The sequence below is a fragment of the Periophthalmus magnuspinnatus genome, chromosome 24, assembly GCF_009829125.3.
Source record: "Periophthalmus magnuspinnatus isolate fPerMag1 chromosome 24, fPerMag1.2.pri, whole genome shotgun sequence".
Taxonomy (NCBI): Eukaryota; Metazoa; Chordata; class Actinopteri; order Gobiiformes; family Gobiidae; genus Periophthalmus; species Periophthalmus magnuspinnatus.
Window position 1 is genome coordinate 25,305,608 of NC_047149.1, and position 18,910 is coordinate 25,324,517.

The 18,910-nt window shown below is 42.2% G+C and overlaps 1 protein-coding gene across 3 annotated transcripts in view; it reads right to left on the reverse strand.

The window, feature by feature from the left end:
- Positions 1 to 18,910, reverse strand: part of pak5 (p21 protein (Cdc42/Rac)-activated kinase 5) — a 121,670-nt gene that overhangs the window by 18,017 nt on the left and 84,743 nt on the right. For all 3 annotated transcript variants that reach the window (XM_033991232.2, XM_055232054.1, XM_055232055.1), the window contains 4 exons: positions 16,463 to 17,302; positions 3,103 to 3,324; positions 1,982 to 2,123; positions 1,348 to 1,502 (listed from right to left, as the gene is read on the reverse strand). In XM_033991232.2, coding sequence (XP_033847123.1) covers positions 1,348 to 1,502; positions 1,982 to 2,123; positions 3,103 to 3,324; positions 16,463 to 17,302 — 1,359 coding nt within the window. The remainder of the gene's footprint in view (positions 1 to 1,347; positions 1,503 to 1,981; positions 2,124 to 3,102; positions 3,325 to 16,462; positions 17,303 to 18,910) is intronic.

Consider the following 18,910-nt stretch of genomic DNA (forward strand, 5'->3'; position numbering starts at 1 on the left):
AAGACGAGGCACATTAAAGACATTAAAATCGCAATACAACAAATCAAAACATGTATAATCATCATAAAGTGAACACAGAAAGTTTTTCATTCTACCTCTTTTTTAGTCATATCCTGGTGTAAGCCTGTTTTCGTCCTGGTTTCGTCCTGGTTTATTCCTGGTTTAGTCTGGGGTTAGTCCTGCTTTAGTCCTTAGAGTGTGAGAGGGTTCATATGACACTAACACGTCGGAGATGAATCGCATTTATGCATCGCTATTTCAAAACTACACAAAACATACTATTCATTTTATACTTCTGAACGTCGACTCCTTAAAACATCTGATCAGACACCTTCATTATGTACACAATTTTAAACGATCAAACTTTATTTTAAATGCTAGGAAAATAACGAGAAGGTGTGTTTTTATTACGTTTGTTTTTTTGTTTTTTTTAGTACATTTAATTTGTACATTTTTTATATTTTAAAACTGATTATATACAAAGATTAGGCTGCACTAGTCTCCCACTACTACACAGGAAAATATATTAAAAACAGGGTAAGTGATTAAAAATTAAATAATAAAATATATATATAGAAGTAGTATAGCTTGCAGAGTAAACGGATTACACAGAGGATTATAGGAGGATTACATGAAGCTAATGAGATCACACACACACACACACCCACATTGTCATCACTGAGCTCTTTGCATTTATATCATGTGTGTAACAGTGAGAAGAACAGACATTGTTATTAAACTCAAACTACTACTATTTTCATATGTGTGAGTCCATTAATCAGTCAATCAAAATAATCTTATTGGGATTGTAAAGGACCATAGACTGTATATATAAATGGACAGAGCTAACACACTAGCTGCCGCGTGATCGTGTGCACGCTTTCGGCTCCATCGATTCACTTTACATTGAAAAACTGTGTCCTCTCTCTGTACCTGCTGCTGTAAAACTCGTCATTTTGGTCTTAAATGTTCGTATTAACCCTCTACATGATCCAGGTGTTTTTTAATTTTGCTATTGTGTCTGTAAATCAAGATATGAACATTAATAACAGACAAATCAAGTTCCTTCTTTCTTATCTTGATTTACAGACACAATAGTGAAATAAAAACCCCAGGATCATGTAGAGGGTTAATACGAACATTTAAGACCAAAATGACGAGTCTGACAGCAGCAGTTACACAGAGAAAGTGAATCAAAACCAGAGTCGATGGAGCCGGAAATCGCCCGTGCTCACTTCCTGTTTTGAACCTGCTAGCCGCTGCGTTCCAATGTGATTACGACGTAGAATCACGATCCTTTTAAGAATCTATTTTTCTCGTCAGCCTGTGTGAGTGCAGAGTCCAGACCTCGTTGAAGAGCAGCTCTCGTCTCTGCTGTTTCCTCAGGTCCATCTTCTTCACCGCCACCTGTTTGCCGCTGTGCTTCTCGCTGGCGATGCACACGATCCCCGTGGAGCCCTCCCCGATCTTTATGAAGCTGTCCAGGTACTCCCGGGGGTCACCTGGGGGTCAACGCACAAGCGGTGAGCAACAGGGAACATCCACGGACTCTATTTTGAATATATAATAGCATTTCAGATAAAGTCGTCAACAGAAAAATCATAACTTTTCTGGTGGCCTGCTTGTCTCCATGGAAACACTTGCTTCGTCAGGAATATTTCACAGTATATCTTTAAACTTACATAGCTTATATTTATTCAATTATAGATGATTTTATTTCTCAAAAGAACTCAGGCTGACCTTTTAAGTTGGCCTACTTATCTCCATGGCGATAGATTCTATACAACATACATAGTCCATCTGTCCATGTTCTGCTTATCCAGAGCAGGGTTGCGGGCACAGCCGTCAAAACAGGGACTCCCAGACTTCCCACCACCCCAGACACTTCCTCCAGCTCCTTCAGTGGTGGAGGAAGTGTCTGGGGGAACTGGGAGTTTCATAATGCACCTTTAATTGCTATGGCAACAGAGTTTCTCCTGACCTGGGTTGACGACCAGCTGCAGCGCGGCTCTGAACTGTTCATGGGACACTCTGGAGGGCTGGGTGTCTGAGCTGGAGCCCCATGAGGGTGGAGGGTATGCACCCGGGGGGATGTACGGCGACGAGGGCTGGGAGTACGCCCCCTGAGCACACAAAACACACAAAACACACAAAACATAACAACGCATTAGATTAAAGTATTAGGTTAAATCAGCAAACATAATTTTAGACAGTATTTTATTTGAGCTTTTGTACTGCTGTCAAAAGCTTTTATAGTGTTACCTCCTCAAAAACAGACCTAGAGTTGTGTTTTTTTTCATTCACACATATTTGAGTGACACTTTATTATTGGTCTGTAACATCTGCAAAGCTCAAAATGCTCTGTTCAACCTTGTGATGTCATCAAGTGGTAGTTTTCACGTTAGCCTTTTACTTTTTGTTCAGTAGAGATCGGCAATTCCAGGACTGAAATCATCCAAATTGATTCTAGAAATGAAGGTGTGTGGAGTTTAAAAACACAGAGGAGCACTTCCTGTATCACCACATGATGACATCACAAGGTGGCACAGAGTGTTTTGAGCTTTGGAGATGTTACAGACCAATAATAAAGTGTCAGTCAAACATGTGTGAATGAAAACACAACTCCAGGTCTGTTGTTTGTGACGAGGAAACATTAAAACACAGATTTATTAAAACTTATCAGATTAATCACAATTATTTCACAAATATAAATAAACATTGAGACAGATTCCAAAATGTGGATTTTTCAGGTAAATGCAGTTCTACATCACAACAGGTTTAGTGAGGTCAAGTTCCTTCAGTGTCGCTTGCGGTTTTAACTTGCTCAGACTTAACAGACTTAAGCAACTTCCAGTGTTCTGTAATAGTTAAAGTCGTAGTAAAAAATATATCCATCCATTTTATGCCACTTATCTGGTGCCGGGTCTTAGCAGGAATCCCCATACTTCCCTCACCCCAGACACTTCCTCCAGTCCTAGCTAGAGTCGTAAAACTATATTAGTGGTAAAAAATATATGTCCAATTTAACTTGTTTGTCTTGTAAACTTTTAATATCATTACTTTCTAGAGTCCAGTGCGTTTGTACCAGTCTGGCGCGGTTACCTGTGGGGTGTAGGGGGGGCTGGGCTGGGACGGCGGGTGGTGGTAGGGCGAGGGCTTGTAGTGGTGGAACACGGGCGGGTACGGCAGGTGCGGCGGCAGGTGAGCCGGGGGGTACCCTGGCGGTTTGGGGTGGCTCTGAGGTAGTTTGAGAGGCCCACGCGGGTACGTGTCTCCACTGAGCACCTGAGGGCTGGTGTCTCGCGACTGACGCTCGTAATCGCTCTGTGGAGAAGAGAGAGAGAGGGGGGTTAGTGATGGAGGGAAGAAGGGCTGGAAAAAGGAAAGGCAGATAATAATCGATACGGAAAAAAGTCACATTCAAGCTGTGGTATCAGAACAGGTATTGAATAGGGATGGGACAATAAACAATAATATCATTTGTTGTGATAAAAAGGGTCGACAATAATCATTTGTGGGACATTTTATATAATCGTAATAATCGCCAAACAAAGATAATCACCATTGTGTCACCAGAATGTGCAGAAAAAGACGACAAAGGGGTCGGTTGTTCAGGGCCCAAAATTGGTTCCTCTTCCTGTTTAATTTGTATTACAGGGGGGGGCATATCTGCTAAAGTTATAATTATTCATATCCATAACAACTTTAATCATTATCGTCATATAATCATTAATCGTAATAACTTTGTCCATGATAATAACACAAACAACATCACAAAATAACATCACAACAACACAAAATAACATCAATATCGTCCCCGGTCTTTTTCTTAGTAGCGAAATCAATTTTGTCATTTTTGTATCGTGACAACATTCAAGGGAAACTCAGTAAAGACCATATTTACTACCTGGATTCCACAATCAGTCAATCACAACTCTCTGTGTATCCGTTGACATAGCGATTAACAACTCAAAACAAACAAATATTATGTCTTTTGAATGGTCCACCGTCCTCAAAATGGCTCCAAGTAACAGGAAGCTGAAACTCGTGAATCAACTAATCACCACTCTCTTTGTGCTATAGGCTGTAACCCTCATTCTGCCTTTTATTTCCACCGCAGCAGCAGAACCACTAGCCTCCTCAGTGTCTCCATCTCCTCTTCACCACCATTAAAATCCAAGGCCGTCTCTAGAACATTGTGAACGTTGCTCCTCTGTATAAATGTTATTCTGGTTGAAAATAGAGCAAAGACTGTATGTTGACATGTTTGAGTCTTGTATCATGGTGATTTTGTTTTGTTCTAAGAAAATATTCAAGTTTAGTTTGGATTTAGTCCAAGTTTAAAGGTCCTATATTACGCAAAATTGACTCTTGTAGCTTTAAGTCGTGTTCTAATGCTGCTCCCTCCTCAAAAACAGACCTGGAGTTGTGTTTTGTTTCATTCACATGTTTGAGTCACACTTTATTATTAGTCTGTTACATCTCCAAAGCTCAAAACGCTCTGTTCCACCTTGTGATGTCATCAAGTGGTAGTTTTCAAGTGAACAGCTCCTTTTACCTTTAGTTCAGCAGAGATTAGCAGGTCTCCAGGTCTGAAATCATCCACGTGATTCTAGAAATGAAGGTGTGTGGAGTTTAAAAACACAGCGGAGCACTTCCTGTATCACCACATGATGACATCACAAGGTGGAACGGAGCGTTTTCGGTTTGAGAGAAGAACTCAGCCTAAATCTGCAGGTTGATTTGTTTGTGTGTGAAACATGTGAGAATGAAACAAAAAAAAAACACAACTCCAGGTCTGTTTGTCAAGCGGAAACAACATTAGAACATAGAAAACGGTGTAAAATGGGCCGTTGAATGTTGGTGCAGCCTTTGTTTCTTTCTTTCTTTCTTTATTCTTTATTTGACAGGGACCATGTACAAATTCATTAATCTTACAAGGAAAAGATGATTTGCACCAGATTTAGCTACTGCTACTTTCCATCTGCAGTCCCTGAGCAGGTGAACACACATTAAAAAAACACATATCAATTAACAATTACAATATACGACGACCGACCTGCCGTACATATGTCCCCCCCAGTCGAAACTAATATAAAAATCATTATGTGCAGGTTTATACAGTGAGCACAGAGCAGCACCAACTAACTAGACCAGTGGTTCTCAAATAGGGGGGCGCGGTGAGATGCGGTGGGGGGCGCGTATGACTCCGCGTATGACACTGTCGTACTGTACGCAGCAAAGAGCAGGAGAGAGCGAACAGATCGTGACACAGGGCAGTGAACAAGAAACACTTTTGCTAAAGAGACACTATGGAAAACATTTTAACAGGGATGAAAAGAAAGGCGGATATAGACGGAGGTAAAGTCACCCGAAAAATAAGACGAGGAGGAGTCTGATGAAGCGTATTTAGCTTCACTGGTGGGACACGAGGACAGACCGATGTCTCCTGTGGCAGTGGACAGTATGAAGACAAATAAGTTAAGACCCCACCTCATTACACCTCAGTCACGCTGATAAGACTCTGGAGTTTTTTCAGCGTAAACGTGTCAAATATTAACAACAATCATCCACTTTGTAAATGTGACTTAAACCAGCGAGCACTGAGCATCATGTAAGGTGGTGTACCAAACTGCTAAATTACTTGTTTTAATTTGATAGTTATATAATTTTAATGTATTATTTTGATATTTATTTAATTTTAATTTAGTCATTTGATGTTTATTTAATTTTATTTTTTATTTGATATTTAATTAAATTTCATTATATCATTTCATTTATTTATTTATTTTTTTTGGGGGGGGGGGGGCGCGAAATTTTTTCTTCTTTATAGGGGGGGCATGATAGAAAATAATTGAGAAGCACTGAACTAGACTGATGTGGACACGTTTGATTATTTAAAATGAACTTTTTTCAAATTTCTAGTAAAACTTAAAATCCACAGACACTTTCAGACTGTGTGGAGCTGATTCCACTGCCTCATGGTTTGATAAGAAAAAGCCGATTGAGCAAAGGCCGAGGATCTTTTTGGAACTATGCAATTTCGGTTTACGGAGGAACGAGTGAATCGGGTAGTTTTTTTAATGTAGGTGAAGCTTCATTATTAATAATTTTGAATAATTTTCTTAGATTTGAATCCGTTGAATTATAGGATCTAAAACACAAACTTTTATCAGAGCTCCCGGTGTAACATGAACAACACTAAAACAAAAAACTAAAACTAAACACTTCACGTCTACATAACGTCTAACCAGGTTTAATACAGTACATTTATTAGTAAAGCAACACGACAGGAAACTCGCTCGATCGTAACCGCCCCAACACCCGCCTCATTTATCAGGGACGAGCATCTGGAACCGGGGACACTCCTGGAACTCCTCTGGAAGAACCCCCGTCCAAACTCCCTCAGGACTCCTCTGAAGCCTGTCGCCGTGAATGGAGGAGGGAAAGGGGGTAAACGAGGAACCCCCCCCCCCTCCTGTTACACGGGTCTATTTTCAGCTCTACGGGATGAGTCAGATCAAACCGGCTGACTCAGAGAGGGATTACTCACTATACGACCCACTCACGACCAATATTACACTGCAACAAAATGAAACGCCAAACAGGAATTCAGGACAGGAAGCGTGACTAATTTGACTGATTTGACTGATTTCAGCAATTCATTTTAAGATCGTCTCGTACTAAAAAAAAAAATCAGTATTTGATAATTTTTTGGTTTATTTTTGTGATTTCATTCAGTGATTAAGCTACAACTTAAAAAATGGCAAATCAAGCCTGAATTATTCCTAAAAATGTTAATGAAAATCAGTTAATCTCATATTTTTTTTGTTGCAATATAATTACTGTATTGGTGGACATACATTTTTGTTTTGTATATTTTATTTTTTTTTATTAATAGACCATATATTTTTGACCCATTTAGCTTTGACTCATTTACCAATTAATATATTAGATTTATTAAAGATGGACTTGGAGATGGAGTGAAGGATGATTTTTGATGCTTTACTCTCAACACGAGGTTTAAGAATAAACTTTTTTCTCAATAAGAATGTGACACATACTTATTTTAAGACGTTTACACTGGAACCTGCTACTTCAGTCACATGACACAGCTCTTCATTTTCAAGTTGACGAGGTTTTGTAATACGTCTTTTCAGTGACTGCAAGTATCTTTTTTTGTGCCGTATTCTACCTTCCTCTAAACAGTTAACAGTATTTCCATTTATGACCTTGTACGAACAGTATGTAAAACGAGTTAAGTCTTTATAGGACCAGTCTTCTACAGATAGTACTTTTCTCGGGTTTTAAGTACTGGACAAACTCCCTGACACATGTACCTGCCGTCTGTACTTCATCTGATCAGATAAACTTCTCTCAACTCTCTACCTGGTCTGGAATCGCAAACACAAGGACACACTGTCGCTAACATGCTAATCCTGAATTGCATCAATCACACCATCAGAAGTTCTTCCTCTCTCTCTCTTTCTCCCTCCCATCTCTTTCTCCCCTCAATCTCTCTCTTCTCTTCTCCTCTCTCTTGCGAATCTAAATTAATAATAATAATAATAATAATGTCTTACACTTGTCTTGTTGAAGCCTCTCAAAGCTCATTCACTCCACACTCAGTGACGGTAAAGTACTATTGTAGCCACAGCTGCCCTGAGACAGACTGATGTAAGCGAGGCTGCGAATCTGCACCATTGGCCCCTCCAACCACCACCAATCACACACACACACACACACACACATACTTGGCAATGTGAGTGAAGTGTCTTGCCTAACGACACAACGACAGAACTTGATCTGAACGGGACTCGATCACAAATTAATAAGAAAAGGGTCAAATTCTGGGCCCCGGGACAACAGCCTCCTTCATCCCCCCCGTCATGGTTACGCAATAGTTTTAATAGTTTTGATAGCTTTGGCCACGCCCCCTTTTTAGTCGACCAATCGAATGGCAGCACGTGAAGAGTTTTTAGTCAACGGCAACAATAAAAAATTGAAAAAATGTAGTGAAAATATGAATCTAAAATAAATGAGGTGAAGTGTTTGAAGTGTCGCTCAGATTAATGACAGGGACAAACTGCATTAGGAAATCATTACAGTAGTTGTAACACTCGCTGATAAACAACGTCTGTGGAGCGGCGTTAATTCTAAACCTGTCAGGACCATAATGCATTTGGGAGGATGATAAAAGTGTAGCCTTAAACATCGATACCAGAACTGGTGCATTGTGGGAGTGATGGCCTGACAATAAAATGTAATTAAATCTCCTCACACCTCCCCCCCTCTGCTCCTGAAGACTGGAGAGGAGAGAAAGAGAGGAAAGAGAGAGAGGGGAAGAAAAAGAGGGAAAGAGGAGACAGTGGGAAAGAAAGGAAGGGAGAGAGATAGAAAGTGAGATGAGAGAAAGGAGTAAGAAAGAAGAGAGGAGAAGGAGAGAAGGAAAAAGGAGAAGAGATGGGTAGTAGAGGGAGTGAGAGAGGAGAAAGAGACAGTGAGAAAGGGGGAGAGAGACAGAAAGCTAGATGAGAGGAGAAAGAAGGAGGAAGAGAAATGTGATGTTAAGAGGGAGAAAGTGAGGAAGAAGAGACAGCGGGGAAGAGGTGGGAGGAGCGAGAAAGCAAGATGAAAAAAAGAGGAGAGAAGGAAGGGAGGGGGAAGAGAGGTGGGAGGTAGGAAGGGACACAGATGAAAAAGAGCGGGAACGAGAGGTAGGGGTGAGAGAGAAAGTGAGAGGAGTAAGAAAGTGAAGAAAGAGGAGAGAGCAGGAATTAGAGAGGAGAAAGGGGGAAGAGGTGGGATGTAGAGTGGGAGAGAGAGAGGAAGAAGAGAAAGTGGGAAAGAGGCAGGGGAAGAGAGAAAGAGGAATAAGAAAGAGGGAGAAGGAAGAAGAGAGGAGAAAGGGAGGAAGAGAGGTGGGAGGAAGAGAGGGAGAAGAGTCAGTGGAAAAGAGCGGAAGAGTGAGAGAGGGCTGGGTTACGGGGTAGAGAGGAAAGAGAGAAGAGGAGAGAGGACTGGAGCTTGTATTTGGGTCGTGCTTCTCTCTTTCACACTAGAGTTTCTATCACAGCCTGTAGAGGAGCCGGGGCATCAGGTTTAATTACAACACAAGTGTGTTAATCAATCACTCTCAAGGCTGGGAGAGAGGAGGAGGAGAGGAGAAAATAAAGGAGGGTGAGACGGGTGGAGGAGAGGGGAGTATAAAGAAGAATGGGGAGGTGAAGGAAGAGGAAGAAGTAAGGAAAAATGAGGAAGGAAAAGGGGGGATGGCAGAAAGAATGAGGAGGAAGAAGAAGAGGAGAGAGAAGAAAGAGAGAAGGGGTAGAAGATAAAGAGTAGAGAGCAGAGAGTGAAAGAATAGAGGGAGGAGAGAGGAAATATTTTAAAAGAAAGGGAAGAGAGAAGGGGTAAAAGGTAAAGAATAAAGAGAAAGAAACAGAGAGGAAGAGGATAAATGGGGAAGCCTGATGTCGAAGCTTGGGAAGTATATTATTTTGAAAGAGAGAAGGGGTAGAAGGAGAGAAAGAAAAGGAGAGAGTAAGTATATTATTTTGAAAGAGAGAAGGGGTAGAAGGTAAAGAGCAGAGAGAGAGAGAGAGACAGAAGAGAGGATGAATGGGGGAAGCCTGACGTTGAAGCACAGGACGTATATTATTTTGTGAATGTGCTGCTCGTGTTGTTAGGAGAGACGGGAGAGAGGAGGAGGAAGAGAGGAGGGGTAGAAGGTGAAGAGGAGGAGGGGGGGGGGGTTACACTGCTCCCGGGGCAGCCCCTGTGAGCCCCCCTCCCCCCCTCGCTGTCCGGCTCCTCCTCGGGCCGGGCCTGTCGCCGCGGCGGCTCCTGATCCATGTTGGTTAAACGAGCATTAATCTGAGTTTGGCAGCGTAATCAACGACACAACTCGAGTGTGAAATTGAATCGGGCGCCGCGACACGGGACGGCCGCGTTTATGCTAACGCTGCGGAGAGAGGGAAAGAGAGAGAGAAAGAGAGAGAAAGCGCCGCTACAGCAATCTGTCACCGAGAGCCGCACTGAGACTGAGGAGGGAGAGAGAAGAGAGAGAGGAGGAGAGAGAGAAAGGGAGGGAGGAGGGCAAGAGAGAAAGTGCCGCAACAGCAATCTGTCACCGAGAGTTGAACTGAGACCACTACTACACAAAGAGAGAGGGAGGAGAAGGGAGAGAGAGAAAGGGGGGAAGAGGAGGGACAGAGAAGAAAGAGGAAGAGAGGGAAAGGATGGAGGGGAGAATAAGGAGAGGGGGGAGAGGGGAGAGAAAGAAAAGTGCAGCTACAGCAATCTGTCACTGAGCCCACTATTATACAGAGAGAGGGAGGGGAAAGAGGGGGAGAGGAGGAAAGAGAGAGAGAGAAGGAGAAAGGAGGAGAGGGAGAGACAAGGAGAGAGAAGAGAGGGAGGAAAGAAGGAGGAGAAATGGCTGAGTAGGTAGAGATGGAGGCGAAAGAGAAAAGATGGGCATGGTGAAAGAGAGAGCTGAGAAAGAGGAGTCAGATGGGGTGGAGAGAGAGAAAGGGAGAGATAAAGAGAGCAAGAGAGAGAAGAAAGGAAGAAGAAGGTAGAGGAGGTAGAGAGATGAGAGAAAAGCAGTGGGAGAGGGAGAGGTAGAGGGGAAGAAAGAAGAGAGGGAGGAAGAAGGGAAGGAAAGAGGGGTAGAGGGGAGAAAGGGAGAGAGTGGAGAAGGAGGAAGGAAGGAAAGAGAAGAGATGGGGCAGGGAGAGAAGAGAGGCAAGAAAGAGACAAAAGGGGCTGGAGAGTAGGGAAAGAGATACAGAGAAAGCAAGAAGAGAGAATGATGGAAAGAGATGAAAGGAGGAAGAGAGGACGAATGGGGGAAGCCTGAAGTCACAGCAGAGGAAGTGTATTTTTTCTGAATGTGTGTGTGATTGTATCTGTGTGTGTCTCCTCCTCCTCCTCTCCTTCTCCTCCTCCTCCTTCTCCTCCTCCTCCTCCTCCTCCTCCCCCTCCTCCTCCTCCTCCTCCTCTTCCTCCTCCTCCTCCTCCTCTCTTTCCCCACGGCTACACAACAGCTGGGACTGCACTCACTTACACTTTATGTGAGGGAGTTTACTGTAGTGGAGAGAGGGATGGGCGGGGGGAGGAGGGGAAAGAATAGAAAGAGAGAGAGAATAGTCATTGTTAACCTGCCACCTGACTACACGTCTTTTCTTTTTCCCTCCATTGTTCTGAAAGTGCCTTTAAATACCACAGCACATTACACCTCCAGGGTCTGCACTGCATCTGCAGCTTTATAGACCTGGTTCAGTCCTGGTTTAGACCTGGTTTAGACCTGGTTTAGTCCTGGTTTAGTCCTGGTTTAGACCTGGTTTAGACCTGGTTTAGACCTGGTTTAGACCTGGTTTAGACCTGGTTTAGACCTGGTTTAGACCTGGTTTAGTCCTGGTTTAGACCTGGTTTAGACCTGGTTTAGACCTGGTTTAGACCTGGTTTAGACCTGGTTTAGACCTGGTTTGGACCTGGTTTAGTCCTAGTTCAGTCCTAATTTAGTCCAGATTTTGCCCTATTGGTTGATCTTGGTTTAGTTCTGGTTCAGTCCTGGCTTAGTCCTATAGGTAAATTTTGGTTTAGTCCTGGCTTAGTCCTGGTTTAGTCCTGGTTTAGTCCTGGTTTAGTCCTGGTTTAGTGCACATCACAAGGTGGAATAGAGCATTTTGAGGTTTGGAGATGTGTGAGAATGAAACAAAACACAACTCCAGGTCTGTTTTTGAGGAGGAAACATTAGAACACGACTAAAATTTCACAAAGGTCAGTTTTGTGTAATTTAGGACTTTTAAACTCACCAAATCCACATGTACGTTTTACATTTTCTATCATGGCCTCCATCTTTACATTCCCTGCAGAGATTGTCCAGTTCCAGAGAGAAAGACAGAGCCCCCGGAGCAGCTCAGGGTAATAAATAAAACACTGGAGAAAGTGACCTCGTGTTTGATGTGGTGGGACCATGGTGGGACTTTGTTTGGATGATGGTTGGATGGTGGAATCGTGGTGGGATTCTGGTGGGACCGTCGTTGGAGTGTAGTGGGACTTTGGTCGAAACGTGGGGAGATCGTGGTGGGACTGGCGGGATCGTTGTTGGTGTGTGGTGAGATCTTGGTAGAACTGTGGTGGGCCCATGGTCGGATCGCGGTCAGATCACGGTGAAAATGTGGTCGGATCGTGGTCAGACTGTGGCAGGACCGCGGTGGGATCTGCTCCGTGCACGTTCTGTTTGTGAGAGTGGATATGTACCGGAGCGTGGAGGTTAAATGCTTTTTCATTAAGGCACCATGGGATCTACATCAGCAGAGCGGAGGCTGTGGACTCGGCGTGTGACACTGGACCGCGGCGCTCGCACAGTCCCAGAGCTAATGGGCCGACGAGGCGCGTTTTAACAGTGCGGCAAATGACAAAACCATATACTGTAAAAATACTTATATAAAAGAGGGAATTTGAGTCGTTTTGGCAAGAGGATGTATTTAATTTTAAAATGGTATGAAATAGACAACTGAAAATTATCTGGTGTAAAACAAAAATGACAGGATGTGGTTTTTGGAATTGGAAAAAAAAAAAAAAAAACGCTCTACCAACTGAGCCACTGTCGCCCTGTGTACATACGCTGTAAAAATTTTAAATAATAATAATGACTCAAATTTTAAAGTCATATATGTAACTTTTTGGAGGTGGAAACTCAGCTGCGTGTTGCCATGGAAATAGAACGGTTAAAAAAAAAAACAATACTTCAGAACACATAGGTTTTATGCCAGACTCTGGAATATTATATCCAAAGGAACAACATTTCCATGGAAACAAGTAGGAAGAGGCCGTCCTCCAGGTGAAATATGAGTCAAGTTTGTGGAGATGCAAGCCCGATCACAATAACAACGCATGTTAGTCTATATTTATCAGCGCAATAAACACATACATAATGAAAAAACAAAAAAAGTACTACGGTTTTAAGCAGGTTTATGGTCTTTATTCACGTCATTTTAACTAATATTTATATTCTTTGTCGCCGTGTGCACTAGCTGTGTCTTTGTCCCCCCTGCGTCTCCCTAAAATCTGCTTTTTTTGGGTCGTAGCAGCTACATCCTCCTCTCTACAACAACGTAACTGCAGTATTCTGTGTATCCAAACAGCAGAGTACACAAAATATAGCCCTATGAGTGAAAACAAATTATTACTTTGAATAGTTTAATATCAGTACATATGGATCGACTTACAGAGAATCTTAAAAACTACACAGAGCTGAGAGTTCAACAGTTTCTTTCCCTCCTCCTCTGCAGCTCTGAGCTTTGGGACTGGACCGGCCGTCGGCTTTAATTGATTTGTGCAGAAGAGAGGAAGAAGAGAGGCTGAAGAGAGACAGAAGAGAGGCAGAAGAGAGGAGAGGCTAATTCAGTGCGGAGGAGTAGATTAAGGGCTGACACTCCACTCCAGCCCTGTCAGATAATGAGAGCAGACGGAATACACTGTAAAGGACCATTTGGACTGAACTAAAGGGACGTGAGAATACAAACTGCGCACGCTCGCTCTGCCGCAGATGTGCTTTTCTTTAGCAAAACGAAAGAAAAATTCAAATATGTAACTGGACAAAAGTTTTAGAGTGAAGACGTTTGGCCGCACATCCGAGACGCTTCTTCAGTTCTGGTCAGATTACGGCTGAAGCGTAGACTGTATATATAAACGGACGTAGCTGACCTGCTAGCTGCTCGTGCGTTTCAAAGAGGAAGAGCTCGTCGACTCATCCTCTGTTATGGCCGAGATGCTCCAGAGATGCACAGTGGAGTCAAGTTTCTCCTATTGCACAAGTGAATATGGCAAAATAATAGTAAAATTAAAATTAAAGGGGCTGTTCCTAATGATTCACATATGATAAAGTAAAATTTGTCTAGCCCCAGTACCACAGACTGTATATATAAATGAACATGGCTTCCGGCTTCATTTACTCTGGCTCCAATTCACTTTCTATTGAAACTCTGTCCCGTCTCTCTGTACCTGCTGCTGTCAGACTCGTCATTTTGGTCTTAAATGTTCGTATTAACCCTCTACATGATCCTGTTGGGTTTTTTTAAGTTATTTTTAGCTTTTTTTTTTTTTTTTTTTTTTTTTTTTTTTTTTTTTTTTGAGGTTTCATTTTAGTTTTTACTTTTTTTTTTTTTTTTTTTAGTTTATTTTCTTTATTTCTTTTGGTTATTTTGAGGTTTATTTGTTTTTGGTTTTTTTTTGTTATTTTGAGGTTTGTTTTTTTGTCTTTTTTGTGTTTTTTGAGTGGTTTTATTTATTTATTTATTTTTTTGAGTGTTTTTTTTTTTTTTACTGTCCTCTCTCTCTGTCTCTGCTGCTGTCAGACTCGTCATTTTGGTCTTAAATGTTCGTATTAACCCTCTACATGATCCTGGGGTTTTTATTTCACTATTGTGTCTGTAAATCAAGATATGAACATTAAAAACAGACAAATCAGGCGCCTTCCTTCCCTGAGATCGCTACCGCTAGCGTTAGCAACAGGTTTGATTGACAGCGTTGCTAAGCGCCCGCTCTCTGTGAAACTATTGTTGCGGGCAGGAAGGGGCGTTACCTTCAACAGCCTCGCTCCAGATTGGCTCTTTGGTTGCTATGATTCTCGCAGTCGGTATTACAAATATCTAACTCTGCTCCAGATTAGCCGCTATAACTGTTAGCCTCGATTAGCTTCATTCGACTGGAGCTGAACGCTGTGGGTGACGTCGAGCTCACTCAGTCCACTTTTTACACAGTCTGATCTGAAAGAACGAACAACACTGAAACTAACACACCTGTTTCACTACAATAAATGTCCCCGATTCATATTTTGCATAATCGTTCAGGCCCCTATTAGCATACTGGCTAGCACTACTGTTTTCCATGTTTAGGTTTAGGTGTGAGGATGGACTTATAATGTCTAAGGCCTCATTCCTGTTCAGAGATGGATTGGAGCAGCCAAACGTCTTCACTCTAAAACTTTTCGCCCACTTTGTCCACAATTTAATTTAGCTATGGCTCATACCTGGACGACTGAGGAGCTACACAGTGAGCGTCTCCGTTGAGCGTCTTCGTCTTACAGTATATTTTTGCGTAGAACTTGCTGCTCACTTTAGCCCTGATGTGTTTTTTATTGAATTAACGGGTCAAGCTCGAGCGGATCGATATTTAGAGAGGCCACATCAGACGGTGAGTTATCGATAGAGAACATGCTAAAATCCCCCATCTCTAGAGCACCGCAGCAGCACAACCATCAAGCCACTTCAGACACTCCATCTTCTTTACATTACAAATCTATCACAGCCAACCCAAGCACCAAAGTTCAATAAATTAAACAAAAAGTCGTGTTTTATATTTATGTTGTAAAAACTGTTCAGTTAGTGGTTCTGCTACTTGTTTGTCTCCACGGTGATTGCTTTTCTTGCAATGTTCCATGGTATGTCATTAACCACATTTGTCTCCATAGATAAATTAAACAAGCATCAACACCTGCACAGGTAAAAACATCAGATCTGTGGAGAGGTGACCCCTGCTTCCGGTAAGAATTTATTTATTTTTTTTTAATGTTTCTCAAGTGTTAATAAAACAATAAAATCACCTTTAATTAAATAAAGACGGATGGATACGTGTTATGCCAGACTGTGAAACATTCCAGGCAAACAAAGAGCATCTCCATGGAAACAAGTAGACGCCGCACCCTCCGCTAGAAAGGTTACACAGTGCACCTTTAAGTATGTTCACTTAAAATCCAAGTATATGCTCTAGACTCGACTAAATTCATAGAAATGGACAATAATTGCGTACGATTTTTTCAAATTACATTTCATTCTTAACATAAACTCATTCATAGGTTTCAGAATGATGAAAAGTTAGGGCCGTTACCATGGCAATTAACAAGTCAAAATAAAATATGTCTTTCAAACGGTCACCGGTCCTCAAAATGGCGCCTTATAACACGATGCTGGATACTTTCTACTTTTACTTCACTACATTTAAGGGCAGTATCTGTACTTTATACTCCACTACATTTTTGAACAGGACTGAAAAGTAAAAGTATTTTCTCTTATTGTCTGAGACCTGCTGAAAAGGCTGAGGGTTTATTTTTAACACGTTTATAATTTAAGCAAAACAAAAATATACAAAGAAAACCAGCTATGAAAAACGATTGATTTAACTATTTCTGGAGAACAAATCTTTATCAAAATCACAACATTTGAAGCTTTATCAGATCTGCAAATCTGCGAGAAATACTTTTACTTTTTACTCTTCAAGTACATTTTAAAACAGTTAATTTAATACTGTTAGTTAGATCTTTTCATACGATTCTTTTAAGTATTTTTTCTGCTGGTATCTGTAGTTTCACTTAACAAAATGGAGTACTTCTTCCAGCACTGATACATAAACATAACATTTGTCTCGCGTTGTGTACCGTAGCGACCCTTACCTTCCCGAGCGTCTGCGAATTGGCCAGACTTTCCGACAGCCTTGGATAGGTGTAGGAGCTGTACGAATGCGCCTGCGGAGGGTTCCTTAGCCCGCCGCTCGCCGCGTACGGAACGTTTGGTTCTTGAAGCCCAGACCCAGACCTCGACCTCTGCCTGATCGCCGGGGTCGGACTCGTTTGCGACACGTAAGAACTCTTCGGCCTCTTGTCGTAATCGTCTCTTAATCCGCCATAACTCCAATCGCTATCCGGGTACGTGATCTGCTCGCTGTGTAGGGACGCTCGAGACGGCGTCCCCACTGACGTTTCCCTGTAATCCTGACTGGACGATCCTCCGACTGACGCCCGGTAGTACCCGCTCGACCCCACCCCGCTACCCACCGTCGACGCTACTTCATCAGCAGAACGTCCCTTGCTTTCCAGGTACGTGTGGTAGTCCGGCGGGAGCTTGCCGTAGTCCGACTTTTGCGGCATAGCGTCGGGATAGAACGGACTACGAATCGGATGCGAGTGTCCGTTTTGTTTGGTGAATCGGTAATGCCGTCCCACCGCCCATTCGCCGTCGATGGAAAAGCTCGGTTTGCCAGGGTCCAGCGCAAAGTCCCTGCTCGACGTGTCCAGATCGCAGGAGTAGCGGGAATAGTAATGGCTGAATCCGTTTTCTTCGGGACCCCCGGGCAAGCTGCCGATGAGCGGTTTGGAGGGGGGTCCGGCCTGGTGCGGTCCCGGCGGGCTTTCTTTTCTGAGGGAGTTGGACCGGGTCACGGAGATGTTGTCGAATTCTTCCAGTAAACCGTTGATGGAAGCGTCTTTGGGCGGTCGGTTTCCTCGAACTATGGTCTGTAAATGGAAAGTGACATAATGTAAATAGAGAGGAAGGTTTTCAAAATGGCTGCGTTTCAGATTACGCAACAACATTCCACAGTCCTACAGTATTTAATTAAGAGAAGGAACTTAGTTAAATGAATATAGATTTTTGTATTTTGCGTTCAAGAGTCCGTAATCCTCAAATATAAATAATCTGGTTAAATATTTGTGTATTTTCTTGTAGTTATTTCTAATAAAAAAATACAATGTCAATGAAAACTACCTAAAATAACTACACTGCGACGTTTGGACACAACCTCAGTCAGTGTTGTTTATTTAATTTAATTTTATTTATTTTTACTACGTTCTACATTTTATACACACACAGAAGACATTAAATACATGAAGTAAAATATATGGGATTATGCAGTAAACAAAAAGCGTTAAATAACTCACATTAGTAACTCACAGTAGTAGTAGTAGTAGTGGGCTTGGAGTAGTAGTGGTAACAGTAGTTGTAGTAGTAGATTAACAGAGTAGTAATAGTAGTAGTAGTGGTAGTAGGCATAGTCATAGTGCTAGTAGCAGTAGTAGCACAGTAGTAGTTGTTGTGGTAGTAGTATTAATAGCACAGTAGTAGCAGTAAGCATTGTAGTAGTAGCAGTATTCATAGTCATAGTAGCAGTATTCATAGTCATAGTAGCAGTAGCAGTAACACAGTAGTAGGAGTAGCATGGTAGCATACTACTAAGTTGTTGTAGTAGTTGTTATAGTAGTAGCAATAGTAGCACAGTAGTAGTAGTAGAAGACGTAGTAGCAGTAGTTGCAGTACTCATAGTCATAGTAGTAGCAGTAGCACAGTAGTAGTTGTTACAGTAGTAGCACAGTAGTAGTAGTAGACATTGTAGTAGCAGTACTCATAGTCATAGTAGTAGCAGTAGCACAGTAGTAGTAGTAGAAGACGTTGTAGTAGCAGTACTCATAGTCATAGTAGTAGCAGTAGCACAGTAGTAGTAGTAGAAGACGTTGTAGTAGCAGTAGTTTCAGTACTCAGTCATAGTAGTAGTCGCAGTAGCACAGTAGCAGTAGTTGTTACAGTAGTAGTAGTAGCAGTAGCACAGTAGTAGTAGTTGTTACAGTAGTAACACAGTAGTAGTAGTAGACATTGTAGTAGCAGTAGTAGCAGTACTCATGGTCATAGTAGTAGCAGTAGCACAGTAGTAGTAGTTGTTACAGTAGTAACACAGTAGTAGTAGTAGACATTGTAGTAGCAGTAGTAGCAGTACTCATGGTCATAGTAGTAGCAGTAGCACAGTAGTAGTAGTAGTTACAGTAGTAGCACAGTAGTAGTAGTAGTAGACATTGTAGTAGCAGTAGTAGCAGTACTCATAGTCATAGTAATAGTAGTAGTAGCAGTAATATCTACAGAGGTGAAAAAGCGCCGTTAGCCCTGAGTGAAGCGGCCCCTGACACTTTGATGAATGCGGCCCTCGTGAATATGAAACATTCCATTTGGTTCAGTGAGAAAAAGGCAGTGACATAAATTGAAATTCCTGCTCAGCTGAATCTGGCTTCAAATAAAAACAAATTAATGCACAAAGAAAATCACATTATGCTACAAGGACTCTGTGACAGCGACCG